Below are 13,523 nucleotides of genomic sequence, written 5' to 3'. Positions count from 1 at the left end.
AACTATTAAATTATCATATAAAATCTCAAAATGAAAAGGTGTCATACTCACATTGGTGACATACTCAATATCCCTCCAAATATTACTTTCCCTGGGAAAGTCTGCCAAATCTAAAAAATTATCCACTATCACTTGGCCAATCAAGTCATGCCTGGAGAATCTGTCAAAGTCATACACAGAGAAGTGGAGTTTCCTTGTGGTCAGATCATTGTACGGAACGGGAAATAAAAAAACTTCATCAAACACTGGGTTTAGGGTCTTTCTATGCACTTTAGTCTGTTGTTTTGTTTTTCTATCCGGAAGCAAATAGATCTTCACATAAGGGTCTGAAGTTCCAGAAAAGTCCTTTGCTGGCAGGTTGACAGCTTTGTGAATCTTCACGATCAACTGCTCTAAATCACAATCATATTTCAGAATGAAGTTGAGTTTCCCACAGGCCTTGCTGTTATTCCTCCGGCCATCATCGGTATCCACTGATCTTTGCTTGTACAACTCTGGCTTAATGCGTCCAATCCCCGTCAGCTGCTCCTGTTTTTGAAGCTGCTGGATGTTGAAGTCAGGGTTCGAGAGCTTGATCTGTCTTCGGATTGAATTGTGCCTTAAGGGAAAAATGACAGAAACTAAACTGATTACATTGTTAGGTGCTGTGTGAGTCTGGTCTGTATAAAGGACCTATTATTTATTTTCATTTTGCTTTCCTTAGCCATGATTTTGGGTTTTATGGTGCCACAGGGTTTGAATTTTACTTCTATACACCTATAGAGCACAATATCCCTTTTAATGAGTAGAAGGATACTTATATTTGCCAAAAGTTACTATAGTTCTTGTCATCACTGGACTCATGGTGTTTGCAAAATTTTCAATCCTATACCTCAAGCTGGCAATAATTACACTCCAAAATTGGTTGAAACTTATAACATCCCCTGTTAGACAAAACTCACAAGAATGCTGCAAAATCATTGACTCCCAAGAAAAGCTTAGAAGTGTATAGTATTCAATCCAACTGCATATGTAGCCCATAAAGGAAATGGACCAAATTCATGGCTGGTGCAAATCCACAGAAGTCAGTGGACTTAAGTACACCAGGTATGAATTTGTCCCAATAAGTGTAATAATTATAATAAATACTAATACTTAACAACTGCCATCTTCAAAGGGCTTTGTAAATACAGAGACAAATCCCATGAAATATAAGGATGTAACATCTATGTAATCGAGAGCAGAGTTGGTCCCATAAGCTAAATAAAAACTTGCGTTGAATTTGCACATATCTTGTCTATAGCGACGGGAGGAGATATTTCCCAACATCTGTATTTACTGATGGAACCTACTACTTGGTTCACAAACTGGTTATTCTAATTTAAATGATTTTTCTGCCTGTTCCTATCAAGCTGGTTTGCCTCTCAAAACTCCTTGCTGATGTAATAAGTGCTGTAATACTTAGAATGAAAGTTTCATTGCTCCTAGGAGAGGAAGTTACTTTTAGTTTCAGTCCAGTGAGATTTATTATCTAGACTTGGTTATTGTGACTGAAATTTCCACTCCACAAGAAGATTGCAGAAATCAAATTTGTAGTTCTTGTATAGCAGTGGGATATGAAAGCTGGATTATGTAAAACTTTAATCCTATACAAGTTGGATTTTACATTTTTCCCTAATTGGTATAAAGCAATCATGCAACATATTGTAGAAACAAAATGAGGTGAACATAAAAAGGAAAACCTGGGGAAATCTTAGCATAGGATTAGTCAAAAACTATTTATGTTGAATATAATCAGCATTTTTTCTCTGCTGTTATCATTTCCTGAAAGTGTGTGCATTAAAACAAAAGCATTGTCTCTTATAATCCATCCATTTATTCTCCCTTACTGCACAATAAAAGCATAATTATGTTGTTGTGCATTAGTAATTTCCATGACAAGATATTATGCCACAAATAAGGAATTATACCCCTAGCATTCTCTTTAGATCATCGAGATGTGGTAATGCTACTAGTGTGTGGGTTAGTATATTATCTATATTGTATAGGTGATAAAGGTCGCACAGCAAAGGCCATAACTGACTAAAGACTAGAATCCTGGTTCTCAGTTTTGTGCTTGCTAGACTCCAGTGCCTCACATACAATATCTTATACAGCTTGTGTATGTGGGCTCCCAGGTCACAGCTGTTCAAACAAAAAAAAGGCATACTGTGGGGAATCAAATTGCATGCATGATTCAAAATGAGTATTTATTCTTTTCTTGTACTTCACACAGAGTTTATTTCCAAAATTGACTTAAGTGTGACAATGTTTCACCAATGGCAAAAAAAAAAAAATAGTGATGATGATGATAATAGTAACGTTAATCCCTTAATTTCCTCTTTTTACCTTTTCCTGGAGGATGTTGCCTCTTGCCCCTCCCCAGCCCTAAACTGTCTTTTATTGAGCACCAACAAGAGGCACTGGTTTGAATGAGTAAATTTCATTGCCTTCCTTTTTTTTGTGTCTCTGATATTTTCCCTTCTACCCATCCTCTCCATTATTTGCCACTAATTTACCCCCTCTCACTCCCTTTTGCTGTTCTTTTGCTCCTGCTTTATAACACTCCTCCATTTTACTGCTGTCCCAGAGACACTTTGGGAATAGACAGTCCACTGTGCTACAGCCATGTGCTTCCCTGCCATACTCTCTGGATGTGAGGGCCCTTTTCACATCCAACATCTAATGCTAGTGGTATTGTTAGTGAACCACAGAGCATGAGGCAAACTTTTACAGGGGTTTAAAAACAGAACAACATTAGCTCCATACCACAGCTCTCCAACTACAATTCCAATCTGAAATCAACCTTGCATGTGGCTTTGTGTGCAACATAGTGTTCAGCATCAATAGTTATGGCAATGCCCTCTCCACAGATTCATAGAAAAGACTCTGAAGGAGCCTCCATTACACTGATCTACAGCCAATGGAAAAAAGATTACAAAGTATGTCCATGTACATGGAGCCTTTGCTCTGTAGTATGTGTGGTGTTTGTTGGGCCTTCTGTTCTTTTAGGCCAAGTCTTCTCACACCTAAACCTGGGTCTGTCAACAATTATTCAATTTTAATGGCTGTTACCACACCTTATCTTATTGTACACCCTGCAAGCAAGAGCCTTTGCCAAACCCACTCCAGTCAGATGGCCAGACGAGTTACTGAGGAGCAATGGGGAGACACTTCTCCAGGTCCAGTACACCTGCATTTGCTCAGAAATCCAATAATTGGCTGTTCACGTGCTGATCCTTTTTCTGGCTGCATGCAGCCTAATCCTATTATTACCTGCCCCTATGTACTCTCACATTCTCCCCTTCCCCTTTCCTGTTCCCTTATATGTTGGCACTCTTTCCTCTGCCTCCATCTAATCTTGCTCAGTCAGTTTCCCCCTCCAGTCAAGGCTGTGGCTAAAACTTATCACCTTTAATCCTATTTCTAACTCTCACAAGTGTTTCATTAGCCTGCGCTATTTTTCTCTTTTGATGGCTGTTGAAATGTTTGCAGAGCCCTCAGCATTGATGATAAGTTCAAACGAACGTGATTTACAAGATTCAGTGTAGGCCGTTCTTTTGTTCTACAGGGCACTAACTTTCCTCACTATTTTGTCCAGCTTATAAGGGAGAGACACAGATGATGCAGTAGTTGTTCATGTTGGAAAAAAATGGATTGCCACTGTTGCTACTATGGAAGCACCTTCCTAATTTTAAAGCCATCCATCATCCAGCACACCCCAACACACAAATGATTTCATATAACCATTAAAGTAAAAGAATGAGGGATGTAAAATATACATCTGCAGTCAGGCTCTATGTTAGCTAATAAAGTGTAACTCTCTTGGTCTCATCTCCATTCATAATGATTATCATTAGAAAGAAATTACAGCTACTGACCGAGCAGAAGAGGTTGGTTCTGTGATTTGGCGATGCATTCGGACATTGTGAACACAATTCTCCTTGGTCCCTGCCTGAGCATCTAATGGAATATCAGGGGAGGTGTGGCTAATCTTTAGGGAGGACTCCGGGTAGGAAGTAGGCTGCCCCAGGTAATCCTCACTGTATTCATGGTCATTGGTCTCTGTGTCTGTATAGTTCAGCGATTCCTGCTTGTTGTCTTTGCTCCCAGAGGGCAGGCCACGTTCTCGCCAAGGGATCCAGCAAAGCTTCCAGGACACAAACAGAGACACACCAAAGAGAGCAAGTCCACAGGCTGTGACAACTAAGGACAGCAAGCTTACTGAGATATCTGCAAAGAAGAAAAATACAAAGACATGTCACATTTTTTCTCCTGTTCAGATATGGCTCTGTGTAGCTCCAAAGGGGCATACATTATGGAATTAATCTTTCTTTACATATTGCTTTTCTACTGGATTGCAAAATATAAGCACTGGTAGCTGCAACATTCAGGTCAGAGAAACAGAACAAAATGTTATTCCTCCATTTCTCCCAGAAAAATTAGCTTTCATTAATGTCTTGCTGTAATTAAATATTAATGAATTATAGTTTTGAAATGTATTATTAATATTGGACACAGGCTCTGTGACTTCTGGCCTTCACTAATGCTACAAGAGAGCATTAAACACCATTTAAAGTGATTTTCATCAGCCTAAACTACTCTCCATTCTATCTTGCTAGTAAATGTCATACTTGGGGAAAGCTTCTCTGTCTCACTCATAGAAGCTGATCCAATAAAAGATATTACCTCACCCACTTTGTCTCTCTAATATCTTGGGACTTTCACAGCTACAACATTGCATATTGGAAACATACATTGCTATGGACTTCCTGGCATGGACATAACGGAAATGTACAATATTTAGACTTTTCAAATAGTGTCTTCCATTTTATCTACAGATAGAGATTTTTTTAGTGAAATAACACTTAAAAGAGTAAAATGAAAAAAATCCTCTATTGCCTTTCAAAATGTTTTTATGTCTCAGTTGCCCCTTTGCCAGGTGTTGAGCTGTCATGTGCCCTCTTTGCCATGGGAAGCCAGCATTACACAATGAGGTTCAACAGCCCTTGTATGGGTTCATCCAGAGGTAGTGTAGAGGTTGTGCTTGTGTTCTTTTCCTGCGTAAAGTTGGGGAGTGGGGATGGCTGGTGGAATGAAGAATCAAACTAGGGATGGAAGAGGTGTGTTAAATCATCTGTTCATCTTCCCGCCAGTGCAGGATTGTTCCCTACAATATACTTTCTGTTGCCTTGTGCAGTTCAATTTCAAATGCCTCCTTTATTCGGGCTTTCACCACTTGCCTTGTGGTGAATATTCCACAGTTTAATATATATAATACCTGTCAAGATATTTTCCCAAAAATTCACCATAAATATTCAGTATTTTAATTCTATTCCTTCCAGTTCTAGCCTCTTTCTCTACTTTGCGTGTGCACTCTTCAGATGTTTTTACATGGTAATCTTGTGTCCCCCTGATCATCATTTCACTATGGTACAGCTATCTGTACAAGGTCAAGTGCCTTCATTTTTGTGCTCTTCTCTGAAACCCTTGCAGTTGGTCTATATCTTTCTGGTCCTCAGGGGCATGTGGAGGTGGATTCTTTGCAAACCTTTCACAGATCTTATCATTATCTTGTCCTATAGGTACTAGGTGTTGCATTACTGTGCTCTAATCAGCTTCCGAAAACATCCTGTAATCCCCTTATGTCAAGTAGACAGTCTTGTCCTTGTTTTGGATATGCCCTTTGAAAGCTCCGTTTGACAGCTGGCTGCTTATCTGCTCTGAGACAAAGCAACCATTACTGTGGAATGCTGTGTGTGTGAGAGAGAGAGGGGCGGGTGGGGGGGAAAGGTGGAGGGGACAGTCTGCTGCTATCTAAACTTACAGAACAGAATGCTGACATGCTCTCAGCCCCCCAAAAACCCACTTTCCTCCCCCCACAACACACTCTCTGTCACACTCCACCCCACCCTCCCCCATTTGAAAAGCACGTTGCATGCTGGGATAGCTACCGCACTGCACTGCTCTCTGTGGCTGTTGCAAGAGCTGCTAATGTGGCCACACTAGTGCTCTGGCAGCTGTCAGTGTGGACAGACTACAGCGCTTTCCCTACTGCGCTCACAAAGGCTGGTTTAACTCAAAGCACCCTACATCTGCAAGTTTAGCCATGCCCACAGTGCGAGTGAATACCTGAATTGTGGTGACACTCAGGACCTCAGAGGGTAGTCTTTTCAGTTAGCTCAGCTTTCACAGGAATTCTTGCAACATGCATGTGACACTACTACTGGAGATGGGCCCAAACTGCAACTGCAAATCAGAGCTCTTCCAATACAGTAAACTGGGCTGTGGATTTACATACAAGCCTGGATTTGGTATTAGTGTGGAAGAGCACTGGACTGAATTATACTTCAGAAGAACAATCCCTGTACCAGCTCATCAGCATGCAATGATAGTGTGCATATTGCACTGTTCCTTTGGATAGTGGAGCCTGGTGCCTATTAGCTGGTATTCTGCCTCCTTTGCACCCCTTGGGGTAATCTGCGCTCTGGGAGCTCTAGAAGGGAGAAATCTCCAGAATGGATTGCTATTGTGCCTGAGATGTGGGTAGTAGAAATGGCAATGATGCAACCATTGCTAGGGCCAAGCATCCTGTATTATAGAGGTCAGCCTAGATTATCACAATGGCTCCTTCTGCCTGTATAGTCTACACTGCAGAACAACATAGCCCATAGTCCATTTCATCCTTTGGAATCATACAGGTTATTTACATCTTTATTTTCCTACCTCCTCTCTGTGAAAAATATTGCAAACTAGACACAGCTTTTTAAAGTTGGATCTATTTGTTTGCAGTCTCGGCATCTGCCTAATAATTTTGCATGCAGCATTTCCTGGAGTCATAACAGTAGGGAGCTAGAACTGTGCTATTTCTTCAGCAGGATTTTTCTGCATTTTAGTTTCATGTTTCTCTATTCCTGCTGATTGAAATCTTCTGTAAATCACAATCATTTTATTTTTTGGATCTAAGTTTTGGAACTTTAGTTAATTCATTCTAATTTTCCAATAGAATAGGATAATATTTTGACATAACAACAGGATCTAAGGGCCAGCTCCTGGCTCTGCTTTACATAGTAATAAGCCACACATTAATCCTTTTCTCACCACAGATACAATGCTCTGCCAGGTCAATCAGGCCCAGTACAGCAGTGGCAGCAGAGAGGTTTCATGCTCACTCTGTGGCGAGGACCAGCAGATCTTCTCCACAGCATGCAAGCTCCTCATAGCCAAGCAGCCTTCCACAGAACTCTGCTCTTTTCTCCCTGCATAGGCATACAGGGGTTAGTGTGAGCAGTGGAAAGGAGGTGGAGTCAGAAAGTGAATGAAATTACACCTCCAGATCTATCTATATATTCCACACCCTCATAAGACACAGAAAAGGGATCTCTAGCAAGGGCTTGGGAGAGTGTTGGTAAAGATTTCTCTGTCTGCCCAGCTCACAGTTGCCATAGGGTTTGTAAGCCCGAGAGACCTCAGCCTTCACAAATGCAGTTCAGCACTGTCTGCTGGGAGGTCTCTGCCTTAAGCCCAACAGTTCACTCCTTGCCTGATTACGAGATGGAATTGAGGTGTGCACATCCTCAATCCTTCCCTGACATCATAGTCAGATTGGGCCTAGGGAGCGCAGAGTCACTAGGATTTATGGCCTTTGAGAATCTGATTAGTTCTCCATGGCTGCAGATAGTGCTGGGATTTTGCCATAAATGATCATTTGTAGTACATAATGTTAAGGGACTTAGCTGTCCACGGATCAGGCAATTACAATAATAAAATTCAGGAGCCATCTATACTTTTCTTGTTTGATTTAAAACATATTCTAATCTAAATGAATTCTCAGATTCCTGTCATACATACACACACAAACCGGCCTCTCTAAAGGATTTTCATGCATACGCCTCAAGGGACCGGCCGTTCCCCCACTGAAGTCAATGACAAATTTCTGGCTGATTGTCCTGGGAGCAGGACAGGTCCTTTGTCTTCAAAATACATTTTCCTGTGTGTGTGTGTGTGTGTGTGTGTGTGTGTGTGAGAGAGAGAGAGAGAGAGAGAGAGAGAGTGTGTGTGTGTGTGTGTGTGTGTGTGTGTGTGAGAGAGAGAGAGAGAGAGAGAGAGAGAGAGAGAGAGAGAAACCCTAAGTAAAACTACCCCAGGCTTTCTGGAAACCACATTCAGTTCTAGACACCTCAACACTAAACAGAAACATACACACCAGAGGTAGTTTACGGGAAACTAAAAAAGGGAACTAATAGGGGTTTTTTCAGCTCTATTTTTTATGATTCTCTGACAAGATCAGCAGATCTGCTTTGCTCAGATCCCCTAAGTTGCAGTCTCCCAGCCTGATGACCTTGCTTCTTGCAGAAATACTCATTTATTCATTGGCTTTTAGGAGGCTTCAGCTGAGTGAGGTCATCTGCTCATGTTAGGATCAGGAATATTTTTATCTACAAGGTTTTTTTAAATTTGGGGAAAACCTTTGAAGACTGAATGAAAATGGAAACCTTTGAAACTTTTTCTTGTTAAGGTGCAGGGGGTCCAGGAGTGAATTTATAGCAGAAAGCTCTTTTTTCCTTCGTGCTTCTTTCCCAGAGAGGAGAAGAAATGTGCTGAAGGCTTCTGTAGACTGTGCTTCTGGAAGGTAATTTTGGAGATCTGGCCTTTTATATTTCATTTTCTCTTTTCCAAAGACAGAAATGCTAAACAGATGTGTGGAAGCAGAGAAAGAACTGACAGGGATTTGAAAGGGATTTCAGATTCAAATAGTCCCCTTATGTGAGCAAGTCAGACTAGCTGTAACCCTAATAATGCGAGATTTGTAGAAGCGGGGATTGTGTGAAGCGAGTGGGAAAGAACTGTGTGATGGGTAGTTGTGACTTTGTGTTAGATAAGTATGGAATGTAGACTATAGTCTAAATAGGTGAGAAAAATAAGATATCAGGATGACATATGTATAAACAAAATGTAGCTGTCGCCCATTATTGTATGAAACAAAAGGTATAAATGCCTGCTGTAATTGTTTACCTGTATAGAGACTTGTTGTGCTCTCTCCCTTCACGCAATTAACAGAGAATAAAGTGTATCTGACTTGCTGCACCCAACCTGAGAGTGAAAACTCTGTTTTTCTAGAACCTCCACGGCTTCAGTGTATACATAAACGGAAGCTAGGGGTAGTTGCTACTGTTCATGACAACGTTTGCTGGGAGGGTAGGGAACAGGGAACTACCGACAGGACACCTACTTTTCCAAGCTAATGGTAGTTGTGTGCATGTTGAAACCACCACTTTGTGAGATATACATTTAAATCTCACTACTGCTGCAGGCAATCATATTATTTACTGGCCTGCAGACAGAGTTTTACAATCAACCCTTAAGTTTTAGATACCCTTTAATTGGACTAGTTTAGTATCTGATCAGTTTCAAAATTTACTTTCACTGTTACCAGAGGTTCAGAGAATCTCTGAATTACTAGAGTAAATTCACATGCTTCAAAATATATATCAAGTTGAAAAGTATGCCTTTCATACAGCTTATAGAGTGTCCACTTTATGTACTAAGTATGATGTATTGTGCTTTGTGACTAAAACTGTGCAACAACCCCATCATCTCATTACTTCTTCCCCCAACACACATTTTATTGAAGGAAATTTAATGTAGAGAGAATAAAAGATGCAAATAAACAAGATAGGAAAAAGTCTGAGGAAGTGAGACATCTTAAAAATATCAAAACCAAAGAACCTATTCGAACAAAACTGAACATTCAAGCTTCTATGCTGCTCTTTTATGATTATGAACAGAAGCTGGCCTTTGTAAGCTCATGATGCTGTCAGCCTCAGGCCTTCCCTAAATTTGGCAACTCAAAATGTAGAGAAGAACCTCGGCTTGCTTGCTTCCTTTTTTTTAAAGTAAGTTTCAAGCCCTTCCTGTTACCGAAATGCACTTGAAAATGTAACCCGATCAATAGAGCTGAAAGCAGTCAATGATTTTTCATAAAGATTTTAGGTTATTCACAGTTTGTAAAGGGCTACCTAGAACTCCTAAAGTCACAAATCCTTCTGGCAGGAGGAAGGCTAGTGGCCCCAAGAGAATACTAGCTTAGCTGGGGATCTTTTCTTTGTAAAATTTCTCTAAACGTTGGCTGCGAACAGAACCCAGCACAAACAACCAGGTTCCTGTTCTCTTGAAACAGGCAATAAGGGGAATGGGGTGGGGGAAAAGAAAATTCAGAGATGTCCCCCCACTACTCCAGTCTCTCTCACACATACTTTACATAAATCATTACCGTCAGGATGATGTTAGTGCCTACAATGTGCTAGCTGTGTCGATACTTACAGAACAACAAAGCCTCTGCCCTGAAGATCTCACAACTTAAAAAAGTAAAATTCAAACAAAACAATGGGGAACGATGGGGAAGATGTCAGTTGTTCCCAATGGGCCCTTGATCGAGTCACTGATTGGCTAATATTTTGATGGCACCTCTGTAGAAGTGGGTCTCACTTATGAATCAGTTCAGGGCAGGTATTCCATGCATAAAGGAAGAAGGAGGGAGGACAGTTGTGGGAAAATAGTTACAGGGTGACTGAGGCTGGCATCATTAGTTTATGTTTTCAAGTCTTTTTTCACAAAGGGTAGAAATTTTTTAAAAGTGAAAGGTGAGAATCTGTCTGACAGGGTCTTTTGGCCTGTGGTGCTAAATGTGGGGTCATATGACCTTTCCCCCCACTCCACAAACCCCGCCTGCCTGGAATACACAGGAGATGTTGGATCTCTAGTGTGTGTGGGGAGAAGAGGCTGTGCAGGCACAGCTCTGGTCTAGCCATAGAAACACTGTCCTATATGAGCAGATCTTGGGGCATGGAGGAGGGACCAGCAGCAGTGCCACATAAAAGCCAAGGAGCTGTGGCAGGTGTACCAGAAGACCTCGTGGATACGTTGGAGGAGTCTGAGTCAGAGGCCCACACCGTGAAGCGTGAGGAGGAAGTGTTGGACAAGGAAGAGGAGGAGGAGTATGGGGGACAGGCAACCAGGGGATCCAGGTGCACAGCAAGCCGGGACATGTTTTTTAATCCAGTGCAGTTCAACCAGTCCATACAGTCCAGCATGGTTGAGCCTTATGCAGGTGAAGGAACTCCCGGTAAGTATGCTGTTTGCTTTGAAATGACAGAGATGGAACCCCCAAAGCAGTAGAACACATCTGTTGATTTGCTCATTTTTATTTATGCTAGAAGAGGTAGTGAAACAACCAGTAGAGGTAGAATTGCTGTCTGCTTCTCATCCCCCTCTAGAATTAGGCAGAGGGGGCCCTGTAGAACACTGGTTATGTGCACTGGGATGTCTGGTGAATCCTGGTGCTGGTCCCTCCTCCATGCCCTGAGTGAGGGGTGGTTCCTGGCCAGCTGGCCACTGCGCAGCAGAGTTCACAACGGTTACCAGAGCGATCAGAGTGATGCCTTGTGGGGGACACAACCAGGAGGCTACTAACAGTCAATGCAAGTAACACACCATCCACGCTGACACTATGTTGACCTAACTACATCAACCTTGACTCTGTGCTGGGTGTGGGAGTGGTGTTATTAAGACAGGGTAACGGGGCAGTTATGTCGGTGGGAGTGAAATTTAAGTGTAGATGCATACACATCTACATCGACATAAGCTGCCTTGCATTGACTTACCTGTGTAGAGTAGACCAGGGCTCAATAGGGTCACTATAATTTTGTACCTAAAATATTTAGATTTGTTTAGTTTAGCTTTTAGATTATTAAAGTAGTAAGTGATATCAGTCAGCCCGCTGTATTGCGTTTACCTGGTACACCTATTTTCTCATCTTCCTCTCAAGTTTTATCCTTCAGACAGACTTTGATGAGTATAGGCTGCACTTAGGCCATGATTCAGCAAATCACTTAAGCATATGCTGATTTAAGTGGGACATGAGCACATCTTTAGAGTTAAGTGTATGCTTAAATGTTTTGCCGAAGTAGTGCTTTACTGAATTGGACTGTGAAAATGTACTGTGGGTAATGTTTTGCCATGCTATCGGAATACATTTTTTTATATACAGTTAGAAATTCAAAACTACCATTGTGGTTTTTGCTATTTATTACAAGGACTATTTCGTATATAATGTATCCCTTACCTGTGTTACGATTGCTGTAAATTATTAAAACGGAAAGAATTTTAAAAATCTTTATTTTTCATTAGTATGGCTGTTTGCTATCTATAACTCCCTTGGCTTGAAAAATGAAACTAGATAATTCAGTTTCAGTTTTGCTTATAATCACATTTTAATCAATTTTACTTTCCGGTGCTCATCCCTAGCACATTATACCACGACATTCTTTTAGACATCAGAAGCATCTGAAGGATTCATGAAAGGAAATAGAAAAAAGTTTAAAACAAGCAGAACACACGTTTTAATCAATAAAATACAGACAACTAAGCAAAATATGCCATGAGTGGCAGGAGTTTAACAAATCTGGACTTCTATTCATGATGTAGCACTGTACTGTCAGTCATTAAAAGGAATCCTTAAAAAGAACCAACAGTAATGACTATCTTTTGCAATTTTCATATGAAGTTTACAATGTAATATTCAAATATTTCATTAAAAGGAGGGTGAAGCTAGATCATGGCAGATTTGGGATTTTTTCCTTTCAATTAGACTTACTGGGGTATATGTCTGTGTGATAGGAAGCCTCCTCATCCTGTTGATAAATAGGCCAATGAGCATTCCTGCTCAGCCAGTACCAATTAAGCACAACTGCAGAACATGCTCCACCTGGAGAAGAGGAACTTAAAAGGGTGAAACTTGCCACAGAGGAGGGAGGACGTTTGCCAGGAGGGCAGGCTGCCGGGAACTGCTAGTGATATCCAGTAGCTAGGGGAGCCCAGCCTGAGTCAGTTGGTGGTAATAAGAACTCGTGTCCTGTAACTACTGTCAGGCTGTAATTCAGCTGGCATATGAGATGCCTTGTGCAGGGCATATAGGTGGTGAGAAGACCCTGAAGCAGGTACTGATTCAGTTTCTCTGGCCAGGGGTGCATCAAGAGGTAAGGGAGTATTGCTCTCCCTGTCCTGAGTGTCAGTATGTGGCAGCTAAGAATGTCCCAAAGGCTCCTTTGGTCCCAGTTCTATTTGTGGAAACACCATTTGAGAGAACAGAGATGGACATGGCTGGGCCTTTAGAAAAGAACTCCTTGGGAAACCAATATATACTCATAGTGGTGGATTCTCCTCTTGTGTTTGGCTAAGGTGACAGCGATCTCTCCTGAACTTATCAGACTCTTTGCCTGGGCTATGGTTCCTTTGGGAAATACTGACTGGTATCCAACTTCACTTCTCGTGATGTGTGAGCTATGCTCTCTACTTAAAATCAAGGCCCTGAGAACACTGTTGTGCCATTTGCCTTGTGGTAGGTAGGCAGGCTCTCAAGCCCATCCAACCCTCTGGGTCTGAACTTGGACGGCTAGCCTGAGTCTCTGCTGGAGCTGCAACAGCCACACTGCTATTTTTACTAT

At 41.5% G+C, this 13,523-nt stretch overlaps 1 protein-coding gene across 3 annotated transcripts in view; it reads right to left on the bottom strand.

Annotated features, from left to right (window-relative positions):
• SYT9 (synaptotagmin 9) overlaps positions 1-13,523 on the bottom strand; it is a 122,676-nt gene that overhangs the window by 75,429 nt on the left and 33,724 nt on the right. For all 3 annotated transcript variants that reach the window (XM_030560303.1, XM_030560302.1, XM_030560304.1), the window contains exons 2-3: positions 3,900-4,251; positions 52-598 (exon numbers count right to left, since the gene is read on the bottom strand). In XM_030560303.1, the coding sequence (XP_030416163.1) occupies positions 52-598; positions 3,900-4,251 (899 nt within the window). The remainder of the gene's footprint in view (positions 1-51; positions 599-3,899; positions 4,252-13,523) is intronic.

This window comes from Gopherus evgoodei, chromosome 4 (assembly GCF_007399415.2).
Source record: "Gopherus evgoodei ecotype Sinaloan lineage chromosome 4, rGopEvg1_v1.p, whole genome shotgun sequence".
Taxonomy (NCBI): domain Eukaryota; kingdom Metazoa; phylum Chordata; order Testudines; family Testudinidae; genus Gopherus; species Gopherus evgoodei.
The sequence above is the reverse complement of the archived record's forward strand: the minus strand, read 5'-3'. Positions and strand labels throughout refer to the sequence as shown.